Here is a 19,792-nt window from a genome sequence, read left to right as displayed (position 1 = left end):
TGCAAATATTTTGTGTTGGATAAGGATGTTACATATGCTCTGCAGAAGTTATCAGTTTTCAGAGGCATCACACTACCTAAAACTCAGGTTTGATACGTTCCATTTCTTTATATCAGCCGTGTGCATCATAAGTTGCTGGCTTATATTCATTTTTTTTTTAAATATAATATTCTCAACCCTCTGTAGAACAGTATTTAATCTCATGCTTGTAAGAATTTTAATCTGTCTAAAAAGTAAACGATGAGATGTTACCTCATTAAAAGCTTTGCTTTTTGTTTAGAATTATGTACGAACTCAGAACCAATTACGTCACAGTGGATAACTTGGGAACAATGAGGAAAAAAAAATAAAGAACACAGAACAATAACAGATCTTCCTTTATCTAACCTATTCATGGACTGTTAAATTAGTTTTTGAAGTTGCTAACAAAATTCGAGTTCCTGTAACCCTTCAGGAACTCATCCAATAACTAATGATAGCCCATCAACCTCCACAGAATCTCAAAGTTCTGAGGTACCTACTGTTACTCTTTTCACTTTTCAACATGGCATTTGTTTCATTAAAAACTGTCTGATGCAGCCTGGTGGCTAGTGTGTAAGGCTGAGAACTGGAAAGTTTGAGGTTCAAGCCCATGACATCCAGCTATAAGGGTGTTATAAAAGTGACAGGAATGATTAGGGGGAAGCCAGCCTCTTATCAGAAACCCCTTCTCCCCCAAAAAAGTACTTACTTAGTTCAAACCGTTACTGATACTGAAAACTTTATTTCAAGTAAACGATAAAAGGATTTTTATCCTTTTTACAGCATTAACAAAAGCTGGAAATACATTATAATATATACTACAATATAACATCTGACACAAGGTGGAAAAGACTCTGGTAAACTCCATGTTTAGAGACTCACAAATCAACACTTTTCTTGACAGAAACAGTACCAAGAATGTCATTTATTTTAAACCAAATCATTGGCCATCAGATCCGTTGTATTTACTTTACGTAACCTCTTAGTTCTGGTATACACAGAAGACAGGTAAAATATCAGATATACATGCCCACATATACCTTGGTCTACCTGATGGAGCAAATTATTTTAACATTATAAACAAACATGACCACAGGTACTATATGAATGTCTGAAAATCTTTGTAAGAGACTAAAACTGTCAGTTATCGACTCTAACTGCATGGACTAAAGAGGCTTCACAACCACAGAGGTTCAGATGATCCAACTGCAATACACAGGTTCCAACTAAGACCAGCCCTTATGACGACCAATAAATACCAAAAAACAGAAATATGCAGTGATTATTACACAATATTCTAAAACTGATTACATGTGATAAAGCATAGACACTTGATAAACAAAACACGAATGATTATATATAAAAATCAGTGTGTGAACAACAACTGAAGTGTAGCACCTGGCAGGCCTCAGTAGGTGGACTCAGAAATTCTGGGATGCACTTTAAATATAATAAAAGGCAATGGTATCGACAGCTTTGATTTTACGAACAGTGGGTATGCTACACCTCCCATATAGCCCTCCACTTCAATCAGTGTATAGAGATAAAATAACCATATAAATTAAACTCATAACTCATCATTTATACATATTAAATGTATAATCTACATCGTAAGCTCCAATAAACGTGATTTGTGTTTATAAATAAGCTTTGCAGAATACAAAAAATTATTACTGAAACTTAATTATCAATATTTCATATATAACAAATAATAATAAAAAATAATAAACTGCACAGACTAAAACATGTAATGGATATCACTAATAAAAATCCAATTTTGTAAGGTACTCTATTAATTATCATATTCATGGTTCATTTGCAGCTCACTTGTCTAACTTATCTTTGAAAGTGCTTTCTGTAATTTAAATTCAGCTATTCTGAGTTAATTCAAGTTTGAAACTATCACATCCTCGAAGAGACTGTCTCGTGAGCTGCAGTCTTGTTTTCACAGTAAAGGTTTCTGATTGGTCACTTGTTTAACAGTACAAGTGTTCAAGGGTTTTCAACTCTTCAATCAGGGCTTCGTTTTGGTTCTCTAACACTGCAATTCTGTTCTCTAGGCACTTAATGTATTCTTTTTTCTTCCTTCTACACTCTTTAGCAGCTTCTCTATAAAAGTACAATGATGCAAGATTACCCCTTTGTTTTCAGTGATACTAAATTAAAATACACATTTAAAAAATTGTAGTGGATTGTTAACAGCTGAGCTCCTCTATAAATCAAACAACAATGATCTATTACTAGTTTATGACACTTAAGTTTAATTATAGATCACAATTAGTAAAGTATGATTTGAAAAATAAATTTTATTTGTAAAAACATTTACTGGAATATCACTGATATAACTAAATCAGATGGTAATTACCAAAATATGTGACAGACATTTATTTATCTCTGATCAGATGTTCATACAAACAACTAAAGTAAGTTCAAAGAACAAATAAATGGGAATCCTGTACTTCTCACAATTTGTTCTTAAGAACTTCAAGTATATTTGAAGAACAAGTTTGAAATCAAATTATAAGAAAAACAAATATCTCCTGGCAACTAAAGCTAGAATTAAAGTGTAAATAGAGGATTCTACATGTAACACCTCGATAAAACCTTAAAATTATTTTCTAAATGTATAGATTTGAATTTTGCACAAAACTATCTGCATTGGTTGTCCCTAATTTAAGACTCGGGAAAGTTAATACTATGAAATACTAACTATTGGGTTACTTATTTTTCTATCATCAACATCAATGAATAGTAGGATTGACCATAATATTATAACATCTATATGACTGAAAGAAGTAACATGTTTAGTGGCCAATGTTTGAGTCTGTGACCCTCCCAGATTGAGAATCAAACACCCTAATCACTAGGCCATGACAGGCCCCTAAATATATACTATATTCACTCATCTAGTTGTTCTAATACACTCAGAGCAATGTTAATTGTCTGTGGATCTGTGTCATTACAAAGATTAACACAATACTCTGTTCAGCCAATAAATGTGTAGTTCGTGACTAGGAATTTTTAATAACACAAATAACAAAACCTTGTTTTGTACAACCCTGAGTAGGTTTTCATGTGCTCTAAAATATAATTTTTTTTATTTCATTCTGATTTTTCCAGACTTAAATTATGTTTAAGAACTCAAATCCTGTGTAAACTTAAATGTTGTTTTTGATTTCCAAAACATTCTAATCTCAACTTTGAAATAGTTGGTAATAATTAGGTTATCAGTAGAAAGAATGTACAAATAGCTCATATAAGATTTATTTAGAGGTTAGAAAATAAATAATAAATAACGTACAACCAAAATCAGAATTACAGGAATAACTGTTATGATAGCATTACTACAAAAGGAAGTTTCACTGAGAAATGTAATGTATATAATTATTATGGTCTTTAATGTTCATACAATGACATAAGTGTATGTAAATCAGTGGCACTTACACATACATATATACAGAGTTTTGGTTTGTTTGGAATTTCGCGCAAGGCTACACGAGGGCTATCTACACTAGCCGTCTCTAATTTAGCAGTGTAAGGCAAGAGGGAAGGCAGCCAGTCATCACCACCCATTACCAACTCTTGGGCTACATCTTTTAACAACAAATAGTGGGGTTGACTGTCGCATTATAATGCCCCCACAGGTGAAAGGATGAGCATGTTTGGTGCGACTGAATTCAAACCCGTGACCCTACAATGACAAGTAAAATGCCTTAACCCACCTGGCCATGCCAGGCCTACATACATAGAATGCATTAGCAAACACAATATTGATACTTCATTGCATATGTATACACACACGATATACAATATATTTCTAAATGAATATGTAGTGTTACTTATTTACTTAATTTCTGTTAATCTATCTTGTAAAGCATTTTCAATCTAATTAAATCCTATAATAGATAACACTACCCAGTCATTGGTTATGACGATTTATCAGTCACATCTCTTGCTTTTTGAAATCAAATTTAATGTTGTCAAAGATGAATACTTCTAACAACTGTCAACAGTATGATGATAAACTGACAAACGCTTATCTGAAGGCACTAAACATTTAACAGTATTAGGATAAACTGATGGACATTTATTTGAAGGCACTAAATGTTTAACAGCATTATGATTAAGTGACAGACATTTATGGAACAGTTTAGAGAAAATCTGTTAATACTTAACAGGCTAATCTGTAACACGTTTGATGATACAAAGATTGTTTGTGTGTTTTAGTAACGTTTTTGATAAGCAGAAGAATAATTCTGAACAAACCTGATGAAATAAAAATCAGTATTTCTTAAGGAAAATACAAACAAACAAAACAGCATAATTATACAAAGACAGATTTTTTTGGAAAAGGACAGATAAGAAAAAAATCTCGAAATTCTAACATACAAATCTCTTGTGTATATTAGTGTAAGAAATGTTTTTCAGATTGGTTTCACTAAACAGAAGTGATGAAAAAATTCCTTTGTTATTACCTGTTTTTCAGGAGTCGCTTTTCCCTTTTCTGTGACATCATTCCAACGTGTTCTTGTGGTTGGACAATTGAAGGTGTTGCCATAATAACACCTTGTTGGAGTTCAGAGGTCAGACCACTAGCTTCAGTGGTGAACTGGTATGTTTCAAACCCTTCTGCTGAAAGAGGTTCTAAGACAGTACAAGAAACATGATTAATTCACACGACATATAATCATTGTAAACAAAACGACTACTTCTCCTCCGGTAAAGTAGTGTTTATTTTTAAAATCACAAATCCGTGTTCACAGATCAACAATGTATGGCTAGAAACCTTTTTATACTTACAAATAGCCTTTGTTACAAAATAATTCCAGTTTTTCAGTTTTAGTGCATGATTAGAAACCACAAGTAGTGGCCACCTAACAACGAAAAACACGAATGTTCCATGTAGTAAACCATTTGGATCTTGACAAAAAATAAACGTTTTTTCATTTCATTTTCTTCCCAGAAATAAAGTTTTGTTTATACATAATACTGAACAAGAAACGGGATCTTACCCTTACCGATACGTAGCTCTAACACTGAACAAGACACGAGATCTTAACCTTACCGATATGTAGCTCTAACACTGAACAAGACACAAGATCTTAACCTTACCAATACTTAGCTCTAATACTGAACAAGACACAAGAGCTTATCCTTACCAATACTTAGCTCTAATACTGAACAGGACACAAGATCTTATCCTTACCAATACTTAGCTCTAATACTGAACAAGACACAAGATCTTATCCTTACCAATACTTAGCTCTAATACTGAACAGGACACAAGAGCTTATCCTTACCAATACTTAGCTCTAATACTGAACAAGACACAATATCTTATCCTTACCAATATTTAGCTCTAATACTGAACAGGACACAAGATCTTATCCTTACCAATACTTAGCTCTAATACTGAACAAGACACAAGAGCTTATCCTTACCAAAACTTAGCTCTAATACTGAACAGGACACAAGATCTTATCCTTACCAATACTTAGCTCTAATACTGAACAAGACACAAGATCTTATCCTTACCAATATTTAGCTCTAATACTGAACAGGACACAAGATCTTATCCTTACCAATACTTAGCTCTAATACTGAACAAGACACAAGATCTTATCCTTACCAATACTTAGCTCTAATACTGAACAGGACACAAGAGCTTATCCTTACCAATACTTAGCTCTAATACTGAACAGGACACAAGAGCTTATCCTTACCAATACTTAGCTCTAATACTGAACAGGACACAAGATCTTATCCTTACCAATATTTAGCTCTAATACTGAACAGGACACAAGATCTTATCCTTACCAATACTTAGCTCTAATACTGAACAAGACACAAGATCTTATCCTTACCAATACTTAGCTCTAATACTGAACAGGACACAAGAGCTTATCCTTACCAATACTTAGCTCTAATACTGAACAAGACACAAGATCTTATCCTTACCAATACTTATCTCTAATACTGAACAAGACACAAGATCTTATCCTTACCAATACTTAGCTCTAATACTGAACAGGACACAAGAGCTTATCCTTACCAATACTTAGCTCTAATACTGAACAGGACACAAGAGCTTATCCTTACCAATACTTAGCTCTAATACTGAACAAGACACAAGATCTTATCCTTACCAATACTTAGCTCTAATACTGAACAAGACACAAGATCTTATCCTTACCAATACTTAGCTCTAATACTGAACAGGACACAAGAGCTTATCCTTACCAATACTTAGCTCTAATACTGAACAGGACACAAGAGCTTATCCTTACCAATACTTAGCTCTAATACTGAACAAGACACAAGATCTTATCCTTACCAATACTTAGCTCTAATACTGAACAGGACACAAGATCTTATCCTTACCAATACTTAGCTCTAATACTGAACAGGACACAAGAGCTTATCCTTACCAATACTTAGCTCTAATACTGAACAAGACACAAGATCTTATCCTTACCAATACTTAGCTCTAATACTGAACAGGACACAAGATCTTATCCTTACCAATACTTAGCTCTAATACTGAACAAGACACAAGATCTTATCCTTACCAATACTTAGCTCTAATACTGAACAGGACACAAGAGCTTATCCTTACCAATACTTAGCTCTAATACTGAACAGGACACAAGAGCTTATCCTTACCAATACTTAGCTCTAATACTGAACAAGACACAAGATCTTATCCTTACCAATACTTAGCTCTAATACTGAACAGGACACAAGATCTTATCCTTACCAATACTTAGCTCTAATACTGAACAAGACACAAGATCTTATCCTTACCAATACTTAGCTCTAATACTGAACAGGACACAAGATCTTATCCTTACCAATACTTAGCTCTAATACTGAACAGGACACAAGATCTTATCCTTACCAATACTTAGCTCTAATACTGAACAGGACACAATATCTTATCCTTACCAATACTTAGATCTAATACTGAACAGGACACAATATCTTATCCTTACCAATACTTAGCTCTAATACTGAACAGGACACAAGATCTTATCCTTACCAATACTTAGCTCTAATACTGAACAGGACACAAGATCTTATCCTTACCAATACTTAGCTCTAATACTGAACAGGACACAAGATCTTATCCTTACCAATACTTAGCTCTAATACTGAACAGGACACAAGATCTTATCCTTACCAATACTTAGCTCTAATACTGAACAGGACACAAGATCTTATCCTTACCAATACTTAGCTCTAATACTGAACAAGACACAAGATCTTATCCTTACCAATACTTAGCTCTAATACTGAACAGGACACAATATCTTATCCTTACCAATACTTAGCTCTAATACTGAACAGGACACAAGATCTTATCCTTACCAATACTTAGCTCTAATACTGAACAAGACACAAGAGCTTATCCTTACCAATACTTAGCTCTAATACTGAACAAGACACAAGATCTTATCCTTACCAATACTTAGCTCTAATACTGAACAAGACACAAGATCTTATCCTTACCAATACTTAGCTCTAATACTGAACAAGACACAAGATCTTATCCTTACCAATACTTAGCTCTAATACTGAACAAGACACAAGATCTTATCCTTACCAATACTTAGCTCTAATACTGAACAAGACACAAGAGCTTATCCTTACCAATACTTAGCTCTAATACTGAACAGGACACAAGATCTTATCCTTACCAATACTTAGCTCTAATACTGAACAGGACACAATATCTTATCCTTACCAATACTTAGCTCTAATACTGAACAGGACACAATATCTTATCCTTACCAATACTTAGCTCTAATACTGAACAGGACACAAGATCTTATCCTTACCAATACTTAGCTCTAATACTGAACAGGACACAAGATCTTATCCTTACCAATACTTAGCTCTAATACTGAACAGGACACAAGATCTTATCCTTACCAATACTTAGCTCTAATACTGAACAAGACACAAGAGCTTATCCTTACCAATACTTAGCTCTAATACTGAACAGGACACAAGATCTTATCCTTACCAATACTTAGCTCTAATACTGAACAAGACACAAGAGCTTATCCTTACCAATACTTAGCTCTAATACTGAACAAGACACAAGAGCTTATCCTTACCTATATGTAAATTTAATACTGAACAAAAAACAAGAACTTACCAAGAATAAGTTTGACCTCAAAGAGTGCGAATGGAAAAAGTAATCTGATAATTAAAACAGTAATTTGTTCTCAAGCAGAGAAAGAATCTTCTTAAAAAATTTCTATCCTTTGAGAAAGAGAAACAAATAATTTGCCTTAAGGCAAAAAGAAAATTTACGATGGAGAACATATTCCACAAAAGATACTAGTTAAGTAAATTTTGGGAGGATAAACTAACTTACCTGCAATTAGAGCATGATTATCCACTAAAAAGGAGCAAAAATATAGACACACCTTGCACAAAAAACTGCCCATCTGGTCCTAGTGAACATTGGAGAACTGTTCCCATAGCATCAATCCCTGAGGCTGGTATGGTAATAGTTTGTAACTCCTTAGGCCCATCTTCATGTGAAGATGATGCCAGTTGAATCACTGAGCCTGGAACCACTAAAATGTGTGAAAATAATATTGCATTACTGACATAACTCAAGAGATCAAACGTACAAGATTCTCATGTTGTGAAAATGTAATTCCAACAGGTACTTCCCTCCACTTTCTTTTCATTTTGTGCTGCTTTCTATATGCAAACTTTCTTATTAAACTGCCTGCCACAAACCTTTTGCACACACACACACACACAACCCCTACTGGAATCAAAGATTCCAGCATGTAAATCATCAAGCATTATCTCTCCACAAAGAAGAAAGTACCATCATTATCATGATGTGACTCTCTAGATGCACCACTACGTAAGTATCAGAAGATCGTGAGGAGGAAGAAGGGAGGTTTGCCTGTCAGAAATATATTTTCAGCATAGGTAAATTATAATATCTGATAGAGTACCTTCCTCAGGGTCACAAGATTAGCTAGAATCCCATGATGAAAAGGAGGAGGGACCAGTGCAAAGGAAGAACAAACTCAATCCCACAGAAGTAAAGCAGGTAATGGAGGATACATCCTATGGTATAGAATGGTTATGACACTGAAGACCATAATTAGAAAGTAAGCTACATTCAAAACCACACTGCTAGGTACTGACATCTATGAAATGAGGATCCTACTGCCTTCACCTCAAGCCCTAAAACCATAGATGTGAGGAAAACACAACACAAGATTAGCATTGAGCCAGAGATCTAGATGTATCATCTAGTATCAGAGGAAAGTTCATTGCATACAATCAACTCCCACAACAGTAAGACTGGTACAAAATATCCAAAGGTCAATAACACACCTATTGCAAGAAGAAGAAAGAGTACCCAGAACAGAATTGGAAATCTCACTTATACCCTCCATGACCCACTGCACAAAAGGGAGAAAGACTGACACTCCCAAACCAGTGTGAGGACTTATGTTAAATGGTTCACTTGATATCCAAAACCAGCCTGCAAGTTGCTGACATCCATGAGAGGGTAGGATGAGGGGTGAACTGCACTGAAACGTTAAGAAAAAACGTTTTGTCTCATATAGTAGGTTCATCTGAGAATTTTACTTGTGCAAAATACGAACACGATTACCTTATATAAGCCCTCAGTATTCTCTGAAAAACTTAATGGCAGTCCTTTTACACCAACACAAATATATTTGTAAATTTTGGTGTGTTTTTTTTGTATAACATGGTTCAAGCCTAAAATAACTTACAATGTCAAATGAAATTACTTCAGTAGTAATAAGACACAAACAAAAAAAGGTGGCATATTGCTGTGAAAAATTGCCTTTATATAAGTCACGAGCAGTTCATAGTCACCACACAGAACACTAGTCTCTAGTTCACTGTCAATACAACAGGTAAACAAAAGTCATCTCTATAAATCAGTATAAACCTAATGAATTGTTACTGCAATATTATATTTGCATGTACCTATAAATGTATCAGTGAATCAACACTGATTACAAATACATAAGATATCCAGAAGTGGGCACTTTCTATATTTATCAAACCGGTTACAAATTAAATTTTTAGTTACACTTGTTTTGTAACATGCAGCATCAATGATGAAGCATTTATTTGTTAATTGAGGGTTTTCTTTAGAAAAGATGGAATTTCACTGACCATTTATAACATGCTAATGAAATTAAAATAACAAAAATAGGGTAGCATCTCAAAACAGAACTAATTCTCATGTTTGAGGTGCCTTGATGTGTATTTGTTGTAACCAACCACTTGTAACAGAGATCTCATATTAACACATGTTACGGTATTACATTTGGTAGTTCTACAGCTATGAGCTATGATTATATTTAATATTTTTTCTTGCTGGCTTCTGGGTAAATTTCTTGTGAAAGTAAATATCGTACAAACAATAATGCATCTAATTTTATCATTTCACATTATTACAGCTATTCTCTCACATACAGCACTGTATATTACAAAAAATACCCTTAACCACGATTGGCTATTTTATCCAGTATTCACTGGATAATTATTTTTATCATCCTATAACCTGAGTGTCATCAATAGATTCACCTTCAAGGTTTTTATCAGTTTGTATCAAGACTTCCTGAACTTGTGCTTATCTGACATCATGAATGTTTTTATCATCTGTAGTTTTACATTTATCGAACATTTTATTGTTATTGTGTGGGTTTTCAACATTTGTTTAATTCAGATATAGTGGAACAATTGTGTGTAACTTGAGAATTGAAATAACAACAGAAGGTCATGATGTCAAGATATCTTCCTAGAGAGGAAGGCCTACACCCAAGACTCATGGTTCACTCCATTGTTTGAGAACTGACATTTTATACACTAATAAACCAGGGCTAAACATTCTGGTACCAAGTTATCATGTTTGAAGTGTAATTAATTCTTAACAGGTAACCTATTTTTCTGCATTCAGATTTTTAACTCTGATGTTATTATTCACACTTTCAGTTTCTCAATTATGTTTTTTGGAATATTTGTTAGTTTTGAAATATTGAGGAGAGAAATCAAACCTTAATTTGTGTTTTCAGTTGTTTTCTGTACTTCAAACACTTATTTTACTGTCCTGTTCCTTGCTACTTTGGTAATAAACGGTGTAAAATTTGAAGGATATCAGAGTGGGTTATGATAACATTTTCAAAAGGGTCATAATGTAGAAATTGGGCCAATCCAAATTCAGTGGAGCAGATCACATCCAAGACTAAAATCTATTTACCAGGGTGCTTAGTTCCATGATGTTGTTGAGAGGATTGGTACCTTGGTGGTAAAGTATAGAAAAGATGGATCAGTTACAGTACATGTTGGTTACAGGTAATGATGGTGAAGATAAGACTTGTTACAGTACGTGTTGGTTACAGGTAATGATGGTGAAGATAAGACTTGTTACAGTACGTGTTGGTTACAGGTAATTATGGTGAAGATAAGACTTGTTACAGTACGTGTTGGTTACAGGTAATTATGGTGAAGACAAGACTTGTTACAGTACGTGTTGGTTACAGGTAATTATGGTGAAGATAAGACTTGTTACAGTACGTGTTGGTTACAGGTAACTATGGTGAAGATAAGACTTGTTACAGCAACGTGTTGGTTACAGGTAATTATGGTGAAGAAGACTTGAAGACTTGGTTACAGTGAAGATAAGACTTGTTACAGCAACGTAATTATGTTGGTTACAGGTAACTATGGTGAAGATAAGACTTGTTACAGTTGGTTACGTGCGTGTTGGTTACAGGTAATGATGGTGAAGATAAGACTTGTTACAGTACGTGTTGGTTACAGGTAATTATGGTGAAGATAAGACTTGTTACAGTACGTGTTGGTTACAGGTAATTATGGTGAAGATAAGACTTGTTACAGTACGTGTTGGTTACAGGTAATTATGGTGAAGACAAGACTTGTTACAGTACGTGTTGGTTACAGGTAATTATGGTGAAGATAAGACTTGTTACAGTACGTGTTGGTTACGGGTAATTATGGTGAAGATAAGACTTGAGACACTTTTAGTCAAGAAGAAAAAATTCATGATGCAGCTCTTTCCTTTCTTTGGGTCACCTGAAGGACTTTTAACATCTGGTTGGATATGTCAACTTGTTTGTCTCACAGACAAACTGTTTACCCACGATGGACTGAACTCAGGCAAACTGTCTGAAGAACTGCTTGAACTAAGTTTTGGTGTGAAAAAGGAAACGTTTAGTTTTGGAAGAAGATAAAAACATGGATCTATCAGTGTAGTTTACAGTTCATACAATATGGAAGTAGATATCATAAGTCTGTACAAAGAGCTAATGCTAGAAATCTCTGTAAGTTAATAAAACTGTAGGTTTTCAGTGTAGTGTGTTAAATGTTATTAGTATTACAAAATATTAATTCACTGAATACTGTGACAATGTGAAGGTTTTACAATTCCTAACAGAAACAGCATGAATAAAAAACAGATCTAAAGAAACAGACCAAAAGATTAAAGGTTTGCAGTTTGAAATTTCCTGATGAAATTTATAATGTTTCTAATAATTTTACAGCTGAAAAATCCTATTTTTGTCTTGTAAGATTGAGTCTATGGAACACCCTGTTCCAAGTACCAAGGAGGTCGTAGTTAGAAATAGCATGTAACAACACCTAACTGTTAGCAATCTCAAAAACCTTATCTTTGATGGATTTTTTTTTCGTTTAATCAAAACTTGTTTTGAAGTGTGTGTGTTTTTAAAACACAAGGCTATCTATCCTGTATCATCACAAGTACTGAAACCAGTCATTAGCACTATAAGTACTAAGACTTACAGCTGAGCACCACTGAGTGACATTTGACTATAATAAGTGTAATATCTCTGTTATTAAAGCTAACTTTCAGAAAAGTATGCAAGAAATTAAGGACACAAACCAGGTAACAAACCTAAATAGACAAAATTTGGATAAGACTGGGGTAAAACGTTTTCTACTTCAATAAGACTAACTCTGAAAGGATTTTGATTTTAATCTCAAGTTTCAACCAAATTCTAGAAGGTTTTGAAGTTCACTAGTAAAATGGAAGAGGGTAGATTTTATAAGAATAGGAGAAAAATAAAAGTTATAAATGCTGTGGTTATGATTAAGAAAAACTAGGTTAAAACATCAAACTTGGCCTAAAAGGGAATTACATTTAGGTAAACTGTAAAACATGAGAACCTTAAAAGGTAGGGAAAAAAATTAAAATGCTCAGCAATATTTTAATAAGTTGGATTCGAAATCAAGAAGAAGAGAACCCTAGATGATCACTTTACGAGGGTTCGTAATCAAGAAGAAGAGAACCCCAGATGATCACTTACGAGGGTTTGTAATCAAGAAGAAGAGAACCCCAGATGATCACTTTACGAGGATTTGTAATCAAGAAGAAGAGAACCCCAGGTGATCACTTTACGAGGATTTGTAATCAAGAAGAAGAGAACCCCAGGTGATCACTTTACGAGGATTTGTAATCAAGAAGAAGAGAACCCCAGGTGATCACTTTACGAGGATTTGTAATCAAGAAGAAGAGAACCCCAGGTGATCACTTTACGAGGATTTGTAATCAAGAAGAGAACCCCAGGTGATCACTTTACGAGGATTTGTAATCAAGAAGAAGAGAACCCCACATGATCACTTTATGAGGGTTCGTAATCAAGAAGAAGAGAACCCCAGATGATCACTTTACGAGGGTTCGTAATCAAGAAGAGAACCCTAGATGATCACTTTATGAAGGTTTGTAATCAAGAAGAGAACCCTAGATGATCACTTTACGAGGGTTCGTGGTCAAGAAGAAGAGAACCCTAGATGATCACTTTACGAGGGTTCGTGGTCAAGAAGAAGAGAACCCTAGATGATCACTTTACAAAAGTGTTGATTGATTGATTTAGTGTTTCATGGCACAAAGCAGCTAGGCTATCTGCACCAAATGTCCAGTAAAAAGGTAAAAATAAATTAAATGTAGTAAAATACATAAAAGGAAACGAAGGTGAAAACAAAACAGCAATTAAAAAACATAAATAAACATAAATCCAATGTTGACATCCAGTCTACAAAGTTGTAAAGGACTTCCTGTAGCAGAATGGTAATGATCATAACCCGCCAGGAAGACTAACAGGTAAGTACAAGAACCACCGTGAGTCACCTTAAGTTGATCTTTCCAGTCCTGGTTCAGAGTTATGTGTCATCATGGCCAGTACCAAAAGGTAAAATAATAAGAGTGTTAAAAGACATGTAGCAAAATTGTAATAACAACTCGCCAGGAGGACTAACGGGTAGTTCAAACAGCAGCATTAGTCACCTGAAGTTGGCCTTTTCAGTCCTGGTGTCGAGTTATTTAATGTTCTGGTCATTTTACAATGTCAAATTGAACTAGAGAGATTGAGACTCTGATAAGGGAACCACAATTAAAAAGGTGTAGTGAATAAATATCAAACACTTAAACGAGCTTAAAAAGATTAATGGCCATTAAAAAACTAAAGACTTTATCAAGGTGGACAGTGTCACCATCACCAATAACACTGTCCAATGTTACAGACAAACCCTGGGACAGAACATGTTTAAAATAGTGCCGTCGTTGAGAGTCGTAACGATAGCAAGAAAGTAAAATGTGGCTTACAGTGATTTGAGTGTTACACAAACTACACACTGGTGGATCAGTTCCAGATAAAGGAAAACAATGAGCTAAAAAACTGTGACTAATGTGTAGTCTAGTTAAAACAACTTCCTCCTTCCGAACATTACGGAAGCTAGACAGCCAATGCCCAAAATAGGGTTTTATTTGAAAAAGCTTGTTGTCACGTTGCTCAGTTCAAGTGGACTGCCAGCTGGCATGGAGCCAAGCCTTGAATATAGGACCATAGTCCATGTACGGAATAGGCACAGTGGTGATAGTGCCAGAGCAGATAGATTTAGCTGCCATGTCTGAAAGCACATTCCCACGAATACCAACATGACCTGGTATCCAGAAAAACTGGACAGAAGTAGATGTTAATAAGAAATGGGCCAGTCAGTTTTGAATATCAGTGAGAACAGGGTGTGAACCAATGTAAAGTGGTTACAGGGTCAGTAGAGAACTAAGCGAGTCAGTATAAATAGTGCAGTTAGAGTACTGCTCAGCTTCAATATGATCCAGGGCAAGAGATATGGCATACAGTTCAGCAGTGAACACAGACGTTGTAGAGGGGATTCTGCACGCAACCACCGAACCGCAACAAACCATTGCAGAGCCCACAGAATTACCTGATTTGGAACCATCCGTATAAATTGGAATGGAATGATTGTTCAAAAGATGTTCAGTAAAAGACAGTACTTCCAATCTGGAGTATCTGCCTTTTTCAGATGACTTAAAGAAAGGTCACATTTGGGGGTTGTAATAAGCCATGGGGGGATGGGCTGGCCAGTGGATTCTGCAATGTTATCCAAGGACAGACCCAAGTCATCCAATTGTGCCTGGATGCGAAGGCCAAAAGGAGCAATGGCAAATCGTCTGTTTTGAAAAAGTATGGCCCACCGTGGAAGGAAAACACATCCCCAAGTGGGATGCTTTGGTAAGGAATGAAGTTTCGAAGAATACAGTGAAGACAGTTGCAAACAGCAAAGGTGCAGAGAAGGTTCGCGAGATTCCACATATAAGCTCTGAACTGGGGAGGTACAGAAAGCCCCAGTACAGAGTCAAAGTTCTTGATAATGAATGGGGTACAGCATCTTTAAGGCCGAGGGTCTAGCAGAGCCATTGACCAGTGATCCATAGTCGAGTTTTGAACAAATAAGAGCACGATATATCTTTAACATAGAACATCGATCAGCTCCCCAACTGGCAGTAGAGAGGACACAGAGGATGTTCAGTGCTCTTGTACATTTTACCCATAGCTGCTTTAAGCGTGGTATAAAGGTCAGCTTATGGTCAAAGATAAGCCCCAAGAATTTGGTCTCAGGGACTACTGGCAGCGAATCTTCACCGATACGAAGTTTAGGATCAGAGTGGATACCCCACTGATGGTAAAAGTGCATGCAAACGGTTTTAGAGAGAAAAATTAAATCCGTTCGCCGTAGTCCACTTCAGTACACGATTGAGGGCAGTTTGTAGTTGCCACTCAATTTTTCTCATGTTTGACAACTGACACGAGATGTGAAAGTCGTCAACATAGAGCCCGTTTGCAACAGTAAGAGGGAGTTGTTCAGTTATCTTTATACTGAAAAGTGTGACACTCAAAACACATCCCTGAGGGACCCCAAGTTCCTGTACAAAAGAACGGGAAAGTGTCGAACCTACACAAACTTGAAATCTCCTGTCCATTAAAAATTTTTAATAAACATGGGTAAATGGCCACGTAACCCATATATATAGAGGTCTCACAAAATGCCATACCTCCATGTTGTGTCATAAGCCTTCTCAATGTCAAAGAATATTGAAAAAAGATGTTGGAGTTTGAGAAAGGCTTCTCTGATTGATGTTTGAAGTCAAATTAGGTGGTCCGTGGTGAAATGCTGTCGTGAGAACCCACACTGGGTGGGTGAGAGGAGGTTGTTTGATTCGAGGAACCAAACAAGACGAGCATTAACCATCCTCTCCAAGGTCTTACAGAGACAGCTCGTCAAAGCAGCTGGACGGTAGTTTGAAGGAATCTTGGAATCTTTCCCTGGTGCCAGGCATCAGGAAAAACATTCTCCTGCCAGATCTGGTTAAAAACAATTAGAAGAATATCAAGAGAAGCAGGAGATAGATGGCACAGCATGTCATAGTGTACATCACCAGGTCCAACAGATGTAATGACAGACTGATGAAGGGCCATTTTCAGTTCCACCAGTGTAAAGGGACAATTATAGTCAAAGAGACAGTCAGTTCAAAAGGAAAAAGGTGAATGCTCTACCTAGGTCTTGATGGCCAAGAAATTGGAGGAACAAGCAGAAGTGCTAGATGCCCAGCAAAAGCTTTCACCTAGAGTATCGGTGATGCTCCGGACATCAGCTACCTCTCGGCCATCAGAGAGTAAGATGGAGAAGGGGACAGAATTGTAGTGCCCACTGACCTTTCAAATCCTGTCCTATATGACCTTAGAACTGGTGGTAGAAGATATGCTAGTTGTGAACTTAATCCAAGATTCCTTCTGGCTTTGACGTCTTACCCACCTAGCATGTGCATGGGCCTGTTGGAAAGCGATGAGGTTCGAAAGTGTGGGATATCTACGGAAAGTATCCCAGGCCCATTTTTGAGCCTTCCATGCCAAGTGTCAAGCAGAATTCCACCACGAACGAGGATATTGTGGAAAACATGTCGAGGTTTTAGGAATACACTGAGCAGCTGCTTGTATAATACAGTCAGTTACCGCTGCCACACAGTCATCTATTGATCGCTGATTCACGATGGCAGGATCAAGTTCTGCAAGAGCAGTGAAAGTGGACCAGTCTGCCTGATCCAGCTTCCATCAGGGCACGTGGGTAGGGTGGCATCGACCACGGCCAGTCTCTCTCAAAAGTATAGGAAAATGATCATTGCCTAGTGGATTATTGTCAACCCTCCATGTAAAATGGGAAAATAATGAAGGGGAGCAAACCGAGAGATCAATAGCTATAAGGGACTGACAAGGTGGGTGAAAATAAGTAGAAGAACCAGTATTGAAAAGAGAAAGATTATGATCAGAGAGCATACGCTCTACAGAGCGACCCCTCCTATCAATAACAGCACTTCCCCCAGAGGGGATGATGTCCATTAAAGTCCCCCAGGATTAGAAATGGAGATGGCAACTGTTCAACAAGAGCATCAAGGTCTGATTGATCATATGTCTCTCCAGGAGACAGGTAGAGAGAAAAAACAGTAATGGTATGACCCAAGGAAACACGGATGGCTACAGCCTCCAAGGGTGTGCTGAATGACAAAGACAGGGTGGGCACATGCTGATCAACCAATAGTGCCACCCCTCAATGTACTTGTCCATCACACAGCCTGTCATTTCTGTACAGAGAAAACTGCCGAATGGTGACTGTATCAGCAGGTTTTAGAAATGTTTCTTGTAAGGAAAGACATACAGGATAGTAGGAAACAATAAGTGTTTTGATATCATCCAGATTAGAACGTAAACCTCGACAGTTCTATTGTATCAAGGTGGCCATTTTTAATAACGGGTAGGCAAAGTGGCTGGAGAACCCTTCTGTTTACGACCATGTCTTTCTTCCTTACTGTCCTTATTCAGAGTAGGTCTATCGACCTCCATGGATCCTGCCCTGGGTCGACTGGGCAGGTCTTTGTTGTTGGAAGGGGATTCCAGTGACTGAGGACTCGAACAAATGATTGTTTTGCATCGTGGGGTAGGAGAAAAAGATGTATCAGAAGAAATGCCTGTATTTGAAACCGAAGGATGTGGATCTTGAGATTTGTTGGACTGTATGGGAGGAACAGAGGTGGGTGTAGAAGTCGATTCATCAACCTTTTTAACCATGGAGGTCAAAAAGCTTTTCATTTGTTTTGAAAATGATTCTCTTGGAGGTACAAAGAGATCTGTCTGCACTCCCACTGCAGTTGTTGAATGAAGTGCAGCAGAATATGTCCGAGATGGAGTGGTGGACAGCAATTTACGAGCTTTAGGATAACTAATGTTATGAGTCATTTTCAAATGATGCACCTCTTTTTCCTACAACCATTTTGGACAAGAACAAAAGTAGGAAGGGTGGAAACCATTGCAGTTGACACAATGTGGGTCCATGCGACACTCATAGGCATCATGATCCTTGCCAGAGGGTTTGGAATGTACAACCATACCCTTCAAATTAGATAACCTGCCTTGATTGTGGCAGGTGCACGTGGTGAAGTAAATGTTAAAACGAGGGTATTTGTTGGCAGTGTAACTCCATCTTTGAGAGTGGAGATGCGCCTCACTGCAGAAACTCCTTGAGTGGAGAGACCAGAGAGAATCTCTGACTCGGGGACGTTCTTCAAATCCCTTTCAGCAATAACTCCTCGTGATGAATTCAAGGTAGCATGAGGGGTAACCTCAATTGGTATATCCCCAATTGCCTTTGAATTCAAGAGGAGTTCACTGTGTTGGGATGTGGATGTTTCAACCAATATGTCTCCAGATCAAAGCTTCTTTACTGACTTTGGAGAGCCAGCAAGTCCCTCTAGTCCCTTCTGAATAAAAAAGGGGGACATTTGCCCTAAAGGTTTTTCTGAAAGAGAATGTACTATAAGAAAATGGGGTACAGGTGTTACAGATGTTGAAGATTGGTGCTCAGAGTATTCAAGACATGGTCGTTTACCTTTTGACTGTTTTTTCACTATTTTATTTAAATTTTTTGTTGGAGGATCCATAGGAAAAAAAGAAAATTTCGGTACCCACTGACCCCACCCACCATGGAGCCCTACAAGGGGATGCACTACAAAATGGCATGCAAGGACATTGCAGCAATGCCAGGGTTTTGTGAGCACTATACCCAAACACCAGCATCAGACACAATGTCCACAACACCCTTTGAGAACTTCCAAAACTGGTATTTGGTTGACTCTAGCCCAAGTGGACCAGCCAACTGACCCAAGGGGGGCCACCCAAAGGCCACCCGTCTACAGGAATTCAAGGCCAAAGTGGTGTGTTAGGGTTGGACACCTCAACCACCAGGATCCTCTCCTCCCCTTCACGGGTCGCCACGCACGGCAAACACGTGGGTGGATGTTTAGATCCGAGATGAGGTAAACTGAAAGAACAGAACCTTCCCTGGGAGGTCCCCTCACCACGTA

General features: G+C 37.0%; 1 protein-coding gene across 5 annotated transcripts in view; it reads right to left on the bottom strand.

Moving 5' to 3' along the window:
- Positions 1-743: 743 nt before the first annotated feature.
- The window catches only part of LOC143234651 (cyclic AMP-dependent transcription factor ATF-1-like), a 33,216-nt gene continuing 14,167 nt past the window's right edge, over positions 744-19,792 (bottom strand). For all 5 annotated transcript variants that reach the window (XM_076472163.1, XM_076472165.1, XM_076472167.1 and 2 more), the window contains 3 exons: positions 8,457-8,609; positions 4,497-4,665; positions 744-2,130 (listed from right to left, as the gene is read on the bottom strand). In XM_076472163.1, the coding sequence (XP_076328278.1) occupies positions 1,998-2,130; positions 4,497-4,665; positions 8,457-8,609 (455 nt within the window). In that variant the 3' untranslated portion in view covers positions 744-1,997. The remainder of the gene's footprint in view (positions 2,131-4,496; positions 4,666-8,456; positions 8,610-19,792) is intronic.

Source organism: Tachypleus tridentatus, chromosome 12 (genome assembly GCF_004210375.1).
Source record: "Tachypleus tridentatus isolate NWPU-2018 chromosome 12, ASM421037v1, whole genome shotgun sequence".
In the NCBI taxonomy this organism is placed as follows: Eukaryota; Metazoa; Arthropoda; class Merostomata; order Xiphosura; family Limulidae; genus Tachypleus; species Tachypleus tridentatus.
The sequence above is the reverse complement of the archived record's forward strand: the minus strand, read 5'-3'. Positions and strand labels throughout refer to the sequence as shown.